Source organism: Lolium perenne, chromosome 5 (genome assembly GCF_019359855.2).
Source record: "Lolium perenne isolate Kyuss_39 chromosome 5, Kyuss_2.0, whole genome shotgun sequence".
NCBI classification, from domain to species: domain Eukaryota; kingdom Viridiplantae; phylum Streptophyta; class Magnoliopsida; order Poales; family Poaceae; genus Lolium; species Lolium perenne.
The window spans coordinates 107,561,568-107,579,178 of record NC_067248.2 but is presented as its reverse complement, the minus strand read 5'-3'; the positions used below and the strand labels follow the sequence as shown (position 1 = coordinate 107,579,178).

Below are 17,611 nucleotides of genomic sequence, written 5' to 3'. Positions count from 1 at the left end.
CGCATCATATCACAAGGGTCGTGGTGCTCAAAACGCTTTTGGAGCTCTGCCTCTAAACTGCACAAGATGGCACACTGAACTTCGGAGTACCGAGTTACCCGAGTCTCATAAACATTCTTTATGTCCTCGGATACTGCAGGAGGTGGTGGGGGACCTAGCGGTGCTTCGAACACATATTGCATGCTTACGCCAGTGAGGAAAATCCTCACATGACGGAACCCGTCAGTGAAGTTGCTACCATTGCCCTTAAGCTTTTCTTTCTCTAGGAACTGATTAAAATTGATGGAGGGGGGCGCCATGATCTACAACATATTCGCAAAGAGTTTAGACTAAGTTTATGATAAATAGAGTTCAATTTTAATTCTTAAATTAACTAGGTGAACTCCCACTCAAAACAACATCCCTCGCATTGTCTTAGTGATCACACGAACCAAATCCACTACACCAAGTCCGATCTTCACGAGAAAAGATGTAGCTTCAAAGGCGAACACTCAAAGTGTTCATCATATCATTCATATGACTCATGCTCTACCTTTCAGTATCCCGTGTTCCGAGACCATGTCTGTACATGCTAGGCTCGTCAAGGCAACCTTAGTATCCGCGTGTGCAAATCTGGCTTGCACCCGTTGTATGCACATGTAGAGTCTATCACACCCGATCATCACGAGATGCTTCGAAACGACAAGTCTTAGCAACGGTGCATACTAAGGATGAACACTTTATTATCTTGATATTTAGTGAGAGGGATCATCTTATAATGCTACCGTCGCGATCTAAGCAAAATAAGATGCATAAAAGGATTAACATCACATGCAATTCATAATGTGTGATATGATATGGCCTTTTCTTCTTGTGCTTTTGATCTCCATCTCCAAAGCACGAACATGATCTCCATCATCACCAGCATGGCGTCAAGGTCAGTGGCGCCGCTTCATGGTTGTCCATCACTTATAGCTACTATAACAACTACTTGAAATAAAGCTATTACATGATGAATAGACACGCAGGTCTTTAACAAAAATTAAAGACAACCATTAGGCTCCTGCCGGTTGCCATAATACAACAATGAACATCTCATACATCAAATATAATCATCATCACATTATGGCCATATCACATCACCAAACTCTGCAAAAACAAGTTAGACGCCTCTAATTTGGTTTGCATCTTTTACGTGGTTTAGGGTTTTCGAGTAAGATCCAATCTACCTACGAACATGAACCACAACGGTGATACTAGTGTTGACAATAGAAGTGCAAATTACAATCTTCACTATGGTGGGAGAGATAGACACCCGCAAAGCCACTTATGCAATACAAGTTGCATGTCAAGCGTGGAGCAAGTCTCATGAGACGCGGTCATGTAAAGTTAGCCCGGGCCGCTTCATCCCACCATCCCGCAAGAAGCAAAGTACACAAACTAAAGCAACAAAAGCATCACCGCCCACAAACCATTGTGTTCTACTCGTGCAACAGATCTATGCATAGACGTGGCTCTGATACCACTGATGGGGTTCGTTGCATAGAAAACAAAAAAATTTCCTACCGCAAAGCGAATAAAACCAACAGATCTAATCTATGGAACAACCAAGATCCAATCTACTAGATCTAAGCAACGAGACGGAGATGAGACTAACCCTCGAAGATTCCAAAGCCTACGAGATTAATCTCGTTGTTGGTGTAGACGATCGTCCCCGGTGCTGCAATCCAAAGACTTCCGTACTCGGTCGCGCGTACGGTGTCGATGAAGCTCCTTCCTCTCCCGTTCCAGAGGGCAGCGGAGGTGTGGTAGATCTCCTCCAACGTCCAGCAGCACGACGGCGTGGTGGTGGTGGTGGAGGAAGAAAACTGCAGGGCTTCGCCTAAGCCCGGACAGCGTATGGTGGAGGGAGAGGCGGCCAAAGGAGGAGGCAATGGGGGAATGGTGTGGCCGGCCACCCCCTCCCCTCTTTATATAGGGGGCTGGCCGGCCAAGGTGGCCCCCCTTCCCATCTAGGGTTGGGGGGGGGGCGGCGGCCAAGGGGGGGAGAGGGGCTTTCCCCTCCCCCAAGTTGATCCCCCCAGGGAAACCCTAGGGGGTTGGCCGGCCTGGGCCTTGGGGGCCAAGTGCCCCTGGCCCATTAGGCCAGGGAGCATCCCCTCGGCCCACGGTGGGCCTCCCAGGTCGTGGGCCTCATGGTGGACCCTTCCGGAACCTTCTAGACCCTTCCAGTCAACACCGGAACAATCCCGAACATTTCCGAAAACCCAGAAATCAACTTCCCTTATATGAATCTTATTCTCCGGACTATTCTGGACCTCCTCATGACATCCTGGATCACATCCGAGACTCCGAAGAAACTTCGTCTCCATACCATATTCAAATCTACTTATGCGACATCGAACCTTAAGCGCGTCACCCTACGGTTCGCGAACTATGCAGACATGGTCGAGACTCCTCTCCGAGCAATAACCAATAGCGGGATCTGGGGATCCATAATGGCTCCCACATATTCAACGATGACTTAGTGATCGATTGAACCATTTACATACGATGCCAATTCCCTTTGTCTCGCGATATTTTACTTGTCCGAGGTTTGATCATCGGTATCTCCATACCTTGTTCAACCTCGTTACCGACAAGTACTCTTTACTCGTACCGTGGTATGTGATCTCTTATGAACTATTCATATGCTTGCAAGCTAATCAGATGACATTCCACCGAGAGGGCCCAGAGTATATCTATCCGTCATCAGGATGGACAAATCCCACTGTTGATCCATATGCCTCAACTCACACTTTCAAAATACTTAATCCCACCTTTATTGTCACCCATTTACGCAATGACGTTTGATGTAATCAAAGTACCCTTTCGGTGTAAGTGATTTACATGATCTCATGGTCGAAGGATTAAGACAACTATGTATTGAAAGCTTATAGCAAATGAACTTAATGACTTGATCTTATGCTACGCTCATTTGGGTGTGTGTCCATTATATCATTCAACCAATGACATAACCTTGTTATTAATAACATCCAATGTTCATGATCACGAAACCATGATCATCTATTAATCAACAAGCTAGTTATACAAGAGGCTTACTAGGGACTCCTTGTTGTTTACATAACACACATGTATCAATGTTTCGGTTAATACAATTATAGCATGGTATATAAACATTTATCATAAACACAAAGATATTATAATAACCACTTTATTATTGCCTCTTGGGCATATCTCCAACACTCACAACATTTCCAAACACATCTTGCTTGTTCTTCATGAATATCCATTTAGTGCCTATAACATTGCGGCACTCCTTTGGCTTCTCTACTAAGGTCCATACTTTGTTGCGCTTGAAGTTGTTGAGTTCTTCGTGCATAGCTTCCAACCAATCCGAATCTTCAAGGGCTTCAAATACTTTCTTGGGTTCCACTAAGGAGATATAAGCATGATGATTGCTAAAGTTAGCCAATTGCCTTCTTGTGGAAACCTTTGCCCTTACATCACCAAGAACCTTGTCATGTGTGTGTTCAAGACGCTCAAGTTGCTTTTCTCTTCTTGCTAGACGACGGGCCTCGATCTCCTCCTTGGTTTTTCTAGGCCTTGGAGGTGTCACTTGATCAACTTGATCATTTGGGTCCCCGTCTTGACCTTCAATTGGAGCTTCCTCAATTTCTTGAGAATGCTCAACCTCATGTGCTTGATCTTGGGCAATAGTTGGTGAAGTGCAAACATCAAATGGAAACTCATCGGAGCCATCATGAATCCTTGATTGATCTTGTCCTTGATCTTGTACATGAGAGGGAGGGTTTTCTTCTTGTTCTTGGGTTGGTGCATCATTAGCTTCAAGAGATGGGGTTTGTTGATGTTGAGAAGATGAGGGCTCCACCGTGGTGGAGCATAGTCCTTCCCGAGACGCCACACCGTGTCCCTCAATGGGGCGGAAAAATCCCACACCCATTCTTACTATGGCATCTTGAGGTATTTCATCACCTGCACATACATCAACTTGCCCCACTTGGGAGCCATCATTTTCTTCGAACTTCACACTACAAGATTCGATGATAATCTTGGAAGATATATCAAATACTCTATAAGTGTGAGATTCGGCACCGTAACCAACAAATATACCCTCCAAAGCTTTAGGAGAAAATTTAGATAAACAAAATCCTTTGATTTTATAGAAACACTTACAACCGAACACCTTAAAGTATGAGATATTAGGCTTGTTACCGGTGAGTATTTCATATGGAGTCTTGTTCAAGCCCTTGCGGAGATAGAGCCGGTTAGAAGAATGACAAGCAGTGGAGATAGCTTCGGCCCAAAAGTTATAGCGGGATTTGTATTCCGCCATCATAGACCTTGCCATATCCAAGAGAGTCCGGTTCTTTCTCTCCGCAACACCATTTTGTTGAGGGGTGTATGCAGCGGAATATTGATGTCTTATCCCCTCTTCACTGAGAAAATCATTGAGTGTGTAGTTCTTGAACTCGGAGCCGTTGTCACTTCTTATTGCCATAATGAGGAGATTGTGTTGGCGTTGCACCTCGGTGGCAAAGTCAATGAAGATTTGTTGAGTCTCATCTTTCGTTTTGAGAAAGAAGACCCAAGTGTATCTTGATTCTTGAATAGTCATCAACAATTACCAATCAATATTTCTTCCCACCAAAGCTTGCATGAGTGGTAGGACCAAAGAGATCCACATGAAGGAGCTCCAAGATCCTCTTGGAAGAGATGATAGTCTTGCTTGGGTGTGGAGAGTCATGCATTTTGCCTTCAACACAAGCCCTACAAACACGATCTTTGGCAAAAGAAACATTTTCCATTAGTCCCACAATATGGTTCCCCTTGTGAAGACTTTGCAAAGTTCTCATGTTGACATGGGCTAAGCGGCGATGCCACAACCAACCCACATCCGCCTTTCCGAATAGGCACATCGCACTTGAAGTGGTGGTCCCGGAAAAGTCCACCACATACAAGTTATGTTCGCGATACCCAATGAAAGCGACTTTTAGAGTCTTGCTCCACAAGAGGACCACAATATCATTATCAATAAAGACGGCGAAACTCATCTTGCCAAGGGCGGAAACGGAAAGCAAATTGTAACCAAGGGTTTTGACAAGCATGACATCCACAAGTGTTATGTTGTGTGCAACCACAACCTTGCCAAAACCCAATACCTCGGATGTAGAATTATCGCCAAAGGAGACGGTGATATTGTTTATGTTGGGCCTCAACTCCTTGACGAGGTTCTTGCCGCCGGTCATATGACTTGTACATCCACTATCAAGTACCCATTTTGAACCTCCGGCGGCATAGTTCTACATGAGATCAATTCTTGGATTTAGGTACCCATTTCTCAATGGGTCCTCTTTTGTTAGCAACAAGGGTCTTTGGGACCCAAATAGACCAAGCAACATAACCATCATATGGGCCAACATATTTAGCATAAACATCACCATAATAATCTTTAAATAGAACATAGTGAGGGTTAGCATTTCCCGCATCATCATCATTAATGGTGTTGCCCTTAGGGGCTTCACCATTGGTGATAGCTTTCTTCTTCTCTTGTGCGGGCTTGGCCTTTTGCTTGTTTGCCTTCTTTGCCTTGGCATTATAACCTAGGCCCTCCTTCCCATTGTTTGATCTTTGCTTACTCAAAAGATCATCCAAAGAAAGTTTACTTTGGGGAGAGGAGGCCTTAGCAAGTTCATCCTTCAACCTAGCATTTTCCTCAATAATATTTGCATGATCACATGAAGGGGTAGAGGAACTAGGCACATCATATGAAGCAAGCCTAATTTTAAGTTGCTCATTTGACGTGGATAGGAGAGTGTATTCACTCTTCAAAGCTTTGTGAGCTTTGTCTAGTTCATCTAGATCCTTCACAAGTTTCTCATGATCAACACCAAATTGGGCCATTTCCTTTTTAAGCAATTTAGTCTTAGCCCTAGCAAGATCTCTAGCTTTAGTGAGCTTGTTAATTTTATCTTGAGGCTCTTCAAGATTTTCTAGCCTCTCCTCAAGAGAAGCTATAGTTTCTTGACTTTCCTCAAGAGCATTTTAAGAGCATGGATTTCAAGAGAGTCTTCTCTCTCTATTTGACCCTTTTTCTCAAGAGTATCATTTTTTTTGAGCTAAACGAGCCATGAGATTTGAAACATGCTTTTTGTTGTTACCTTGTAGGTTAAAAATGAATTCATCAAACTCTAGCATTTCTTGTTTCACTTTTAGACTAGCATCATCAACCCCTAGATCACTTGATATGTTAGGCATAGAGGGGCTAGGAGATGATACCTCGGAGGATTTGGCCATGAGACAACTTTCTTCCTCCACATGAATGATCTCATTGGGGGATTCACTTGGTGATGAATATTTAGTGGATAGGGAGGCAAGAGCGACCAATCCATTAGAGGTTGCATCTTCTTCATCATCAACATCATCATCTCCGGAGGTATATTCTTCTTGAGTTGATAGCACAATAGATGTGTCCAAGGAGGAACTTGCCATGAAGCAATGGGCATTCTTGATATGAGGATTCTCATTGGGGGATTCAAAGAGAGATGAAGAGGGAATGTTGGTAGTGACAATGGCGGCCACTTCCTTTGAGCTTTCTTCTTCATCATCACTAGAGCTTTCAACTTCATCGGAAGAATATTCTTCCCTAGTCACTAGCACAACTCTTGGGGGCCTCTTGCCCTTCTTGGTCTTGTTGTTGTAGAATTTCTTGTTGGGGGCTTTTGAATATTTGCCCTTTGATTCTTTGCTCTTGTCCTTGGGAATGAGCCTTCCATTATGAAGCTCTCTATTCTCATAGGGGCATTCGGCAATGAAGTGGCGCTTGTCATCACAATTGTAGCATGATCTTGTCTTTGGACCAAAGCTAGTGAACCCACTTTTGTGGTTTCTCTTGATGTTGTCTTCCTTGGCCTTGGAGGGATCAACCCAAAAGGACTTTGCATGGAAGGCCATGTGATCATGGTAGTGGCATTCCAAATCTTCCGGATAGGACATACTCCAAGATGCCCTATATTGTTCTTGAGGGTGCACTTCTTCTACGGAGTTGACCGTCAAGGCAAGATTGTTCCCTTTTGCCATACCAATGGCACGATTGCGAGAGTCATGGGAGTTTTGCTCGAGCACCTTGAGGGCTTGCATCTCGTGCACGGCTTGTTGAGATGTGAGAGAGGAATAGCATTCTCTCCCAACAAGAGTCTTGACATCAATGGGTTCAAACGGCATCATGCAATCAATGTACTTATCCTTGATCCAAGAGTCATTGATGTGGGTGGCACCCACAATCCGTAAAGCATCGGCAACGGTGATGAGTCTTGCATACATGTCTTCATGATCTTCATCCGGTAGCCTCATGAATCCTTCGGCTTTATTCTTAAGAGAATTGTACTTGTTTGTTCTCGTGCTTTCACTTCCAATGCAACTAGCGGCCAAACCATCCCAAGCTTCCTTGGCGGTGGTGAAGTTCCGAATACGAGACAAATCCTTTGTCCCCACACTAGTTTGAATCATGTGCAAGGCCGTGACATTGAGTTGACTATCAACCGCTTCTCTTCTAGTCAACTTGTTGGGGTTGTAGGGCTTGAAGCCCTCCTCGATGATTCTCCAAAGTTCATTGGAGGCACTACAAACATGAGAACGAAACTCAAATTGCCATGTATCATAATCTTTCATATTAAACTTAGGTGGGTCTCCCCCAATGTTCAAATGAGGATGGGGAACCGGGATATCGGGAGATAGGAAAGGTGGAGCTACTCGATTGTAGCTCTCACCTCCACTAGTTCCCCTAGGAGATGCAATGGGAGATTTGATAGTGTTTAAGTTATCACCTTCCACGGGTTTGGTAGAGGAGGGTAATGCCGAAGCACCTCCCTCTTCTAACACACCCGTGTCCTTTACCTCTACGGCGGGATCCCTAGGAAGGACCGGAGTCAAAAGTTCGGAAACCATTTTTCTCATGCTTTCCATTTGAGCGTCCATGGAGGTTCTCAACGAATTGATGTCCTCCATGGTGACCATCTTACCGGCCTCTTCCGAAGGCCCATCGTCCGGCATACTCTTAGGCGGTTAAGCCCGAAATAAGAGCCGAGGCTCTGATACCAATTGAAAGGATCGTATGCCGCACCTAGAGGGGGGGGGGTGAATAGGTGCTAACCAATTTTTAGTTCTTTTTCAATTTAGGCTTGACACAAAGGTAAATTCTCTAGATATGCAACTAAGTGAATTTACCTATATGACAAGGTTATCAACTAAGCAAGATATAGCTACGCAATATATAGGAGAGAGAATAGGATAGAGGTAACCGAGAGTGTAGCACGCGATGACACGGAGATGATTCCCGTAGTTCCCTTCCTTTGCAAGAAGGTACGTCTACGTTTGGAGGAGTGTGGTTGCTACGCAAGCCAAACCAACAACCACGAAGGCTTCACTCAGATCTCCTGTGAGCAACGCCACGAAGGCCTAGCCCACTTCCACTAAGGGATTTCCTCGAGGCGGAAACAGGCCTTTACAAAGTTCTTGGGGCACACATCCACAACCGAATTGGAGGCTCCCAAATCTGTAACAACACAACAATCAACAACAATACATCAACACAAATCAACTAGGGATCCAAAGAGGAACACTAGCAAGGGGGCCCTCAAACAAATGAGGGGGAAATGTAAATCGCTTCGGTGAGGATGTAGATCGGTGGCTTCTCCTTCGAATCTCCAAAGATCAAGAGCTTTGGTTGGGGGAGGAAGGAGATCTTGCAAATCTTGTGTTCTTGAGGTGGCTCTAATGGTGGTGAAGCTTGACAGATTTTTCTTGCAATGATTGAGCAAAGGAGAAAGGAAGAAGAAGAGGGGTATAAATACCCCTCCCCAAAATCCAGCCGTTGGGGCTTCCGGGGGGGGGGGGGGGGGCGGATATTCCGGCCTAAGTAAGGGCCGGATAATCCGCCCCCCGGATAATCCGGCTTTAGGTACAAAACCGGGACAATGTCCGGCCAAAAATCCGGCCACTATCCAGACTTGCTTTTCTTCAGGTCCTTAGCCATTTTCGAGGGGGCCGGATATTTCCGAAATGTCCGGCCCGGATAATCCGGCCCTGAGACAAAACCAGGACAATATACGGGCAAATGTCCGGCCCTTGTACTGAGCTGCCAATCCTCAAGTCCTTAGCAAATTTCGAGGGGGCCGGATATTTGCGAAATGCCCGGCCCGGATAATCCGGCCCTGGGACGAAACCAAGACAATATCCGGCGAAATATCCGGCCTCTATCCAGAGGCATACTGAGCCGCAAATCCTCAAGTCCTTAGCCGAAAATCTGGGGGCCGGATATTTTGGAAATATCCGGCCCGGATTATCCGGCCTGATGATCTTTTCGCTGCATCTTTTTGACAGAACTGACCACATCCAACACACATAAAAATGTATCTATATAATCCCTGTACCACTTAAACAAACATTAGTGTATCACATACATTGACATCAAACACACAAAACATAATATGAGAGATGTTCTTTCAGAAAGCCCTTCTAGGTTTGGTTTGGCCACCATACGTATGGCTGGCCGAAACCCCACCTTTTTCTCCATTAAATACCCCCATAGTCATCACGTTTAGACTCATATTTTGATTAGATTAAAAGTTAGCCATTGCTATAACTCCCGTGTACTTCTTTTGAGGCCAACGCCCAGAACAAGACAGCCTATTCAGAATTCCACCTTATTCAATAAAGCTTTCATCTTTCATCCGCAATATTCTGATTGCAATATTAGTTCTTACTTGTTCTCGATTTCAGGTAGGAATTAAGACCCTCGCTGGTCAGGCTGATCGTGCATCCGCAAGATCAGTAACTTCCGAGATTGTCCTAGCGATTGCATTGACGCACGAGCTTTGCACGTGTAGTCGGATCGTCAAGCACGAACTCCACCAACAAATCAACATTATCTTCATCTCATCGAAAGATCGGACTCCTTTGCCCTATCAAAATCTCAATGTGAAATTTTTAGTAGTTTAGGCTACATAAAAAAGTTAAATGTGTGGATCTGAGAATAGTGAATAGTGCATATTTCAAAACTATAAAACATGTTAGATTTTGTCATTTTTGTGTAGTTTACAATACAAAGAATTTCATATTGAAATTTTGCACGTTTGTAGATTTCATTATTGTCTACATCCAGAATTTTTTTCAGATTTTTTTTAAAACTTAATACTATGTTTTTCTAAAATTTTAAAAATAAAGGACTATACATGTAGCTCGGCCTCTGTTTTTAATTTTCGGCATTACAGAGATACTGTTGTAGAAGATACTATTTCCTTTAGATTCTAAAATATGCAGTGTAGAGATTCTTTCGTAGAAGATACAATTGCCTTAGATTCCGGAATAGTTTGTGCGTGGGCCAGATGTGTCTCACCTGGTCAATATGGTAATAACTGCAAGAGTAGCAGAATGCGCAACTGCACTGAACAGCGTGCCTCTTTCTCCACCTCTCCGGGTATTCTGTACGTTGCCGGGAATCCGTCTGGATCCGTTCAGAATCCGGTCCCGGGTAACCGGGAAATAAACGGACTCCGCAGTGTCCGTCTTGAACACCATCCATCTTTTCCTTTTCCCCAGCAAGCAAGCAACGCCTTGCGGCGGCGGTGACAGCGACGCTGCGGTAGGAGAGACATTGAGGATTCCATCGCCTCCGGAGCCAGGATTCGTGGCCTCCCTTTCTCCTCCGCACTATAAAGTTCCGCCGGGAGAATTCGGTGAGATATATAGAAATCGAGATCACAAGGTCAAAGAAAGCCAAGAGGGTAGCGGATCAGCCGGCGCCGGCGATGTCGTCGTCGTGGAACTCGGTGGGGCTGGAGGTGCTGTACCAGGTCATCGGCTGGATCGCCTTCGCGGCCTGGTCATTCAGCTTCTACCCGCAGGTCGTCCTCAACTACAAGCGCAAGAGGTCTGTCTCTGTGTTTCCTTCTCCCCTTTCTTCTCACGCTGTCGGTTTACGCTCCGTCCGCGCGTCTGGGGCTTCACTTGATCTTTAGGCTTCGCTTCCTTTGTCACGTAGTAGTATGTGTCTTGGTTAGGGGGGGAACCCGCCCTCTTAATTGGCGGACCAAAGAAATTTGTCCGGTACCTGTGCAAGATGAAATGATGATGAAAAGTGTCAAATGTTCAGAAAGTGCAGTTTATGTTGAGCTGATGCCAAACCCTGTCTTCGTGCGAAATTATCGCAATTGTCTCGATTGTTTCGTCCCCGTGACAAGATATTGTCCCGGTTACAGGAAGGGTGACATGTGTGCAGGTTTTAGTGAAGCAAAGCAAAAGGTAGTGGCCAGTGAGTTTAGTGAACCTTTGGAATACATAGGACATGTGGTGTCTATATACGCACCATAGCTGTTTGTCGTGCTTAAAAACCATAATATATGATTCATGATTGTGAGAACTACTATGAGACAGTAGACAAACCAGTAAAACTACTCCTGCAGCTGTGTCAGATAAAAGTCATGAATTAGAAACGTACCGCGTCTGAAGTTTTCAATGGGTTAAACACATTTGGATTAACATAGAAGTGGACCCTGCAGTGTAGTCCTCATGTTTAGTTATTCAGAAAATATGCGCTTATTAAAATGGATTGCAGACGTTTCTGGTGATTAGCACCCCACTTTGGTATGCCCTTTAGTTGCTGGACTTGAAGATCCCTGCATGTGTAACCTCACTTTTGGTTAGTTTGCTCGTTTTGCACTGTAGTTTGAACTTTCAGTGAAGTTTGGTAATGTTCGAAATCTACACAACCTTGCTAAAGTGTAATCTGCCATTTCTTGCAGCTCGTTTTGAGTCTGTTGGCACTGTCTTATTTATTGTTGGATTGTCTTCCCTGAGTTAACCACCTTTACATTGGTCAATATTTGCTTTGGACATGATGGACTTAAATCCTCTAATCGCTCACAATATTAATATGAATAAAAGGTGTGAATTTATGTTTGGTGTTATTTAAGTTCCATGTTCTGCTCTTTAACTTTATTCATCAATTGCAGTGTCGTGGGTTTGAACTTTGATTTCCTGGTGCTGAACTTGACAAAGCACTCTTCCTACCTCATATACAATGCTGCACTATTCTTCAGCCCTGTCATCCAAAAACAGTATCATGACAAGTTTGGTGATAAAGAGGTTAGGCATCACTTACTTTCCCCCCGGTGTCATAACAAGTTTGCTATCAAGCGTGATGTGTAGTCAGATACCTACTGTTTGGACTTATTCTTAGATATGCAAGAAACTAGCACATCTGAATTTGGATGGGATAATATGTGGCTCTTATACAAATTTATTTCCGTTTCTATGCTGAGTCGGTTAGGGAGATAATTTTTGCATTTTCATGTTAGTTACGACATGGTACTGAGAGAAGTCCACTTTACCCCGTGAACTTGTCCTAGGGTTCACTTTACAACCTCAAACATTGAATCTGGTTCATATTACACCCACAAACTCTGAAAACCGTTCTCTATACCCCCCCCCCCCCCCCCCCCCCTCATCAATTAACCGGTATTGATCTTCTTGATTCCTGGTTTTTTCTCACTTATTTAGTTATGTAAACTTGCTGTCTATAACAACTTGTAAGTTTTGGTTCAGAATTCAATCTACACTGAAATTTTGAAAAAAGATTCCAGTAGACTAATTTGGTAAGTTTTCAGATAAAATTGACATACTATTTGAAAGAAACTTGTGCTTTCAGTATACTGTTTGGTTTCAAAATTCAAACTGCTCAGAAATTTTGGACGTATTCCAGTAAATCAAGCATCATTCATCGACCAACCTGGTGAAATTTCTGCTCACACTGATATACAGATTAAGAGAAACCTGCGGTTTTAGTTTCAGTTTTTGCGATTGACCAGCCTTTTGTGCTATTTATTCATCGACTGTGCTCGCATGATTTTATTTTTCACTTTCATCACTACAACTCAATGCTTCTATTTTTTTATAGGATTAGGACTGCCCTTGCACAATCACATCTATTATTTAGCCAGGAAAAGTTGCTGATTTCCACTAAGAATAATATATATTATACCTATGTACCATTGCTGGCCCCTAGTAACCACGGACTAATATGAAATCTGCTAGGCATATGGTATAGGTTTCCTTGATGTAAAAACTTATTATTGACTCAGTTTTAGCTGACAAATTTCAAATAATTTTTTCAGCTAGAAATACTAATATTCTTGTGTAACTGAATATGAAAATTTTAAAGTATAGTATTTCTAGCTTTTAAAAAAAGGAATATGGTAGGGGTAATCCCTACAGTGATTGTTTTTGAAATAATAAGAATCCAAACCTGTGTCCCTTGGGATTTGAACCTGGGTGGTTGGGTTGTACATCTCGTGAGCTATTAGTATTTCTAGCTAGTTTGGTAACTAAAAAGAAAGTTCAAATGTACAAAGTATTTTACATTTATGTTGATAGACTTTATAAGTATTTTAAAAAAAAGACACATTGATGCCTTTTGTCATATTGTACTTGCCTTTATACTTGATGCCCAAAACATGCTAGGTCATTTGTGATGTCGTTGAACTATCCCCCATTCTGAAATAAATGCAGTTTCAAGTGTCTGCAGCCAACAGCCTAGAATTTTCAACATTAACTATACATATATATGTGCTATTTGAACCCCATGGTGAAAAATAGTTATTCTACACCCACCCTGTTTCTTTGCAACTTTTTTTTTTACGTGACGTACAAAATCACGACATAAAATACATTTTTTGTGTTGTTCTTACGCTGTTATGACTCATATATTATGTTTCTTATGTCGATTTTTTGTTGTTGTGGGTCAATATAAACATAATTGTATGTATACAAACATAAATTCTGAATGTTACAACGGAAAGATATGCTGGGCGTCGAATAACTTTTTTTTGCACCCTGCTGAATAGCATTTCTTGCTACCTAAAATTTTGAGAGGTTTGTTTACTGTGATAGATACTTGACTATCAATATGTTGTTGATATTGTTTGCTATTATAGATAACTAAAAAAAGTAATGGTCAAAGATGCATACTGGATACTATGTTTGATAATAAGTAAAAAACTACTGTGGTAGTATCAAAATTATATTGCGCAGGCCTAAAATTAACATTAGTTCAATATCATTTGATGCAGATGATTCCTGTTGCTGCAAATGATGTTGCTTTTTCTGTACATGCTGTTACCTTGACAGCTTTTACCCTTTCTCAAGTGCTCATCTATGAGGTTAGTTAATGTATCCTCTGGGGACCGCTGATATATCTTCTTTGTCTCATTGTGACACTTAACGTTGAATGTTTGAACTTGAAATATACAGCGTGGGAATCAGAAAGTCTCCAAAGTGTGCATATCAATCACTGCTGTGGTCTGGACAGCTGCTATTGTTTGCCTTATTGTAGCTTGGCCAAAAAGTAACTGGCTATGGCTTATTGATATATTCAAGTAAGTTCATTCTACCTTCAGTGTTGAGGTAGCTAGTCATTGTCAATTAGGCTATCTAAATGTTTTTGATTAATATATCTTGCTAAAAGTGGCTGATTTTCCCCTTATCTTTGAGAATTTCAGCACAATACAGGTTCTGATGACAGCAATCAAGTACATCCCTCAGGTAGTGTTTATCATTACTTAAGATATAGTACTACCTCTATCTATAAAAGGATCTCGACAGTTTATCTAAATTTGGTTGTATCTAGACACTTTTTAGTGTATACTACTAGATACATCTACATTTGGACAAACCTTTGACATCCTTTTAGAAACGGAGGGAGTATAAAATATTAGAAAATGATTGTCTATTGACGTGGATACTGAACTAGTGATACCCTACATCTAGTATAAAATATAGGGTCAATTAAAACTGATGATCAATATTAACGTGGATACTGAACTAGTGATACCCTACATCTAGTATAAAATATATGGTCAATTAAAACTGATGATCAATATTAACGTGGATACTGAACTAGTGAGATTTTCTTAAGTCGAAGTCACTTACAAAAATGTGCTTTGAGTTGCACTTTTCTGTTAAAAAGGTGCAATTGCACTTTTCTGTCAGAAAAGTGCAACTCGGTTCAGTTGCACTTTTCTTTGAACTGTAGTTGCACTTTTCTGAGTTGACTGAGACTTAAGAAAATCTCAGTCAACTGAGACATAGGCACACCCCAATATTAATGTGTGTAGATCTGTTAATCAGCAGTTGAGCGCATAACCCTCAAAAGCTTTGCCAAGTATGAAACTCCAGCTACGTAGAGTTGCCATTATATTATATTATATTTGACTCTAGACTGTCTAGGATGATCCCTGCTGTGGATTCAGTGGAAATGGGACACATCCTTCCTTTAAGTATATAAACTAGTTCAGTATCGCTTGGGTACTGCTGGATTAAGCTAATACCATCAGTACATATATCAAATAGTGCAATGTTGTTAGATTCCTTTCTTCTAAACATAATGTTTTGTATTTGTCTTAGGCTGTGATGAACTTCAGGAGGAAGAGTACTACTGGTTGGAGTATTGGCAATATATTACTTGATCTTACAGGAGGAGTGCTGAACTTTGGTCAGATGGGTGTGCAATCTATTGATCAGCGTAAGATTCATTTCTCTTTTGACGGAAATGCTTGCTTTGTGTTATATTTGTTGGATTCTTTTTCTGACTAAACGAATTATGCTGCAGACACCTTAGTGAATTTCTATGGAAATATCGGGAAAACCCTTCTTTCATTGGTGAGGATGACTCCTATTCTTTGACAACTATATGTTTTCTGTCAACTAATAGCTCTCTGACGTGTTGTCAGGGTTTAATTGTTTCCTATGCTAAGTGAAATTTCATGTGCCTGGTTTTGCAGGAAGTTGTTTTCTTCGATGTTATATTCATAATTCAACACTATGTGCTGTACCCTGTCAAACGCGATGAGAATGGTAAGGCTATCATTTCTGAGAGGGTAGCGCCTCTTATTAGGCCCTTAGACAAGCCTGAAGAAGATAGTGTTTGATATATACAATGCAGTCCACACATTGCCTCGGTTACATTTCTTATTTTATGCAGTGTGAACTAACTGTTGTACATATTCATTCACGGATTACTGTAAAAATTTAGATACCACGCACCTTCAACTAGCTACTATACATTTTTATTTAAGATAACTTATCATGGATTTTCCTAGTGGTTTATTTACCTTGGTGATGTAGACCAGTTGACCACTGGCATGTTTTAGACAAGAAATTTTCTGAAGTGTTGTGGCTTTAGTTTAAATTTGGACTAAAGACAGAACACTTATTATGGATCGGAGAGAGTAGTTTATATGCCTTTTTTCAGATTATAATTTCTAGACATGAAGTTTCCTCTGGCATGTACAATAAAGTATAAGAATGAAAATCTACGACAATTTGGATAAAAAGAAATTCTAAAAAATATTGTGTCGATCAATCTGGCCTTTTTGGTTACACTCAACAGTGCCAAATCACGTAATGTGTAGGCAAACGAGTTATTCAGATCGTGGTTCATCAATCGATTTACTTTTGGAGTAATCTAACTGTGGAATAATTACAAGACCGAAGAGACGAGGATCATACAAGTGCATTTATTTTGCCATTTCGTTGGGATCTTATATGCTGAATAAAATTGAAGGCGACAGCAGGAATTTTCCGGCTATGCAGTTCAAAATTGCGAACTGCCTAGCAATCTAACTAGATGTCGTGATGTAGGAACAAAGTAATTTACCGATGTGCTAAACCGGAGGATATTTGGTTCTTGTATGCCTTCCATTCACTTTTCCTCATTTTTACCAGACGGTGTCTATCCTGTTCTCCCTGTTCAAGTGAAAGACGGTGCAGCCGTGTAAAATTGGATTAGCTGGAGATGAAGATGGCCCCTTCCCGGATCTTAGGAAGCATGATGGAGGGTCCAAGAGTGAAGATGGCTGATAAAGTTCAGTGTGAAATACAGTATGAACCAAGGGGCAGAAACAAAAGAAGCACATCTTTGGAACATTCAAAAGAATACCAATCTGGCATATCCATCCCATATATGTCAGCCAAGGAGATGCATCGGAACTAAGATTGCCACGAGCTGGATTATTCTCATGTACATGTTTTTTTAGCACAAGCAAACAAAGGGTACAATCTAGGAGACGCACATGCACCTTTCATTCTATCCAATCGTCAATTTCATCTTCTCATTACATAGAGAAGGGTTTCTTACTCGAACAGCACTGGATCTATAATTCATAGTTGTTCAATAATTCATAGTAATTCATGCACCGACTGACAAAAGTTCACAACCAAATTGAGACTACCGGATGAAGAAAATCGTTTGTTTGCTTGCCCACAATATAAAGATTTTCTGCAGTGCACGCTATTTTAAAGCATCGCAGAGTTAGTATGAAGGTGCACGCTCAATTTGCCTGTCAGAATATAATAAATTTTGGTAGGCTATTTTAGCCTAATAAAACATTTATGTTTAGAAACCGATGTAGTAATACATGTAATTAACAAACACGAACAATTCACATGTAAATATAGAAAATAATTTACACTAAATAACTATAAGTACACAGACATCATCAACTAGTACCAAATGAACAAGTTCACATGCATTGGGGAACCCATGCATATCACACAT

The 17,611-nt window shown here is 41.8% G+C and overlaps 1 protein-coding gene across 2 annotated transcripts; it reads left to right on the top strand.

The window, feature by feature from the left end:
- The first annotated feature begins 10,568 nt into the window (after positions 1-10,568).
- On the top strand, positions 10,569-17,027 carry LOC127299578 (cystinosin homolog). Of its 2 annotated transcripts, XM_051329558.2 has the most exons (9): positions 10,569-10,930; positions 12,012-12,144; positions 14,127-14,216; positions 14,308-14,432; positions 14,556-14,598; positions 15,460-15,577; positions 15,665-15,714; positions 15,837-15,909; positions 16,780-17,027. In XM_051329558.2, the coding sequence occupies exons 1-9, from the start codon at positions 10,809-10,811 to the stop codon at positions 16,830-16,832; spliced, it is 807 nt and encodes a 268-aa protein (XP_051185518.1). In that variant the 5' UTR covers positions 10,569-10,808; the 3' UTR covers positions 16,833-17,027. The 2 variants fall into 2 exon arrangements, with proteins under 2 accessions (XP_051185518.1, XP_051185517.1); XM_051329557.2 differs by lacking the exon at positions 16,780-17,027 and having other exon boundaries at positions 10,570-10,930; positions 15,837-16,141.
- Positions 17,028-17,611: the final 584 nt, after the last annotated feature.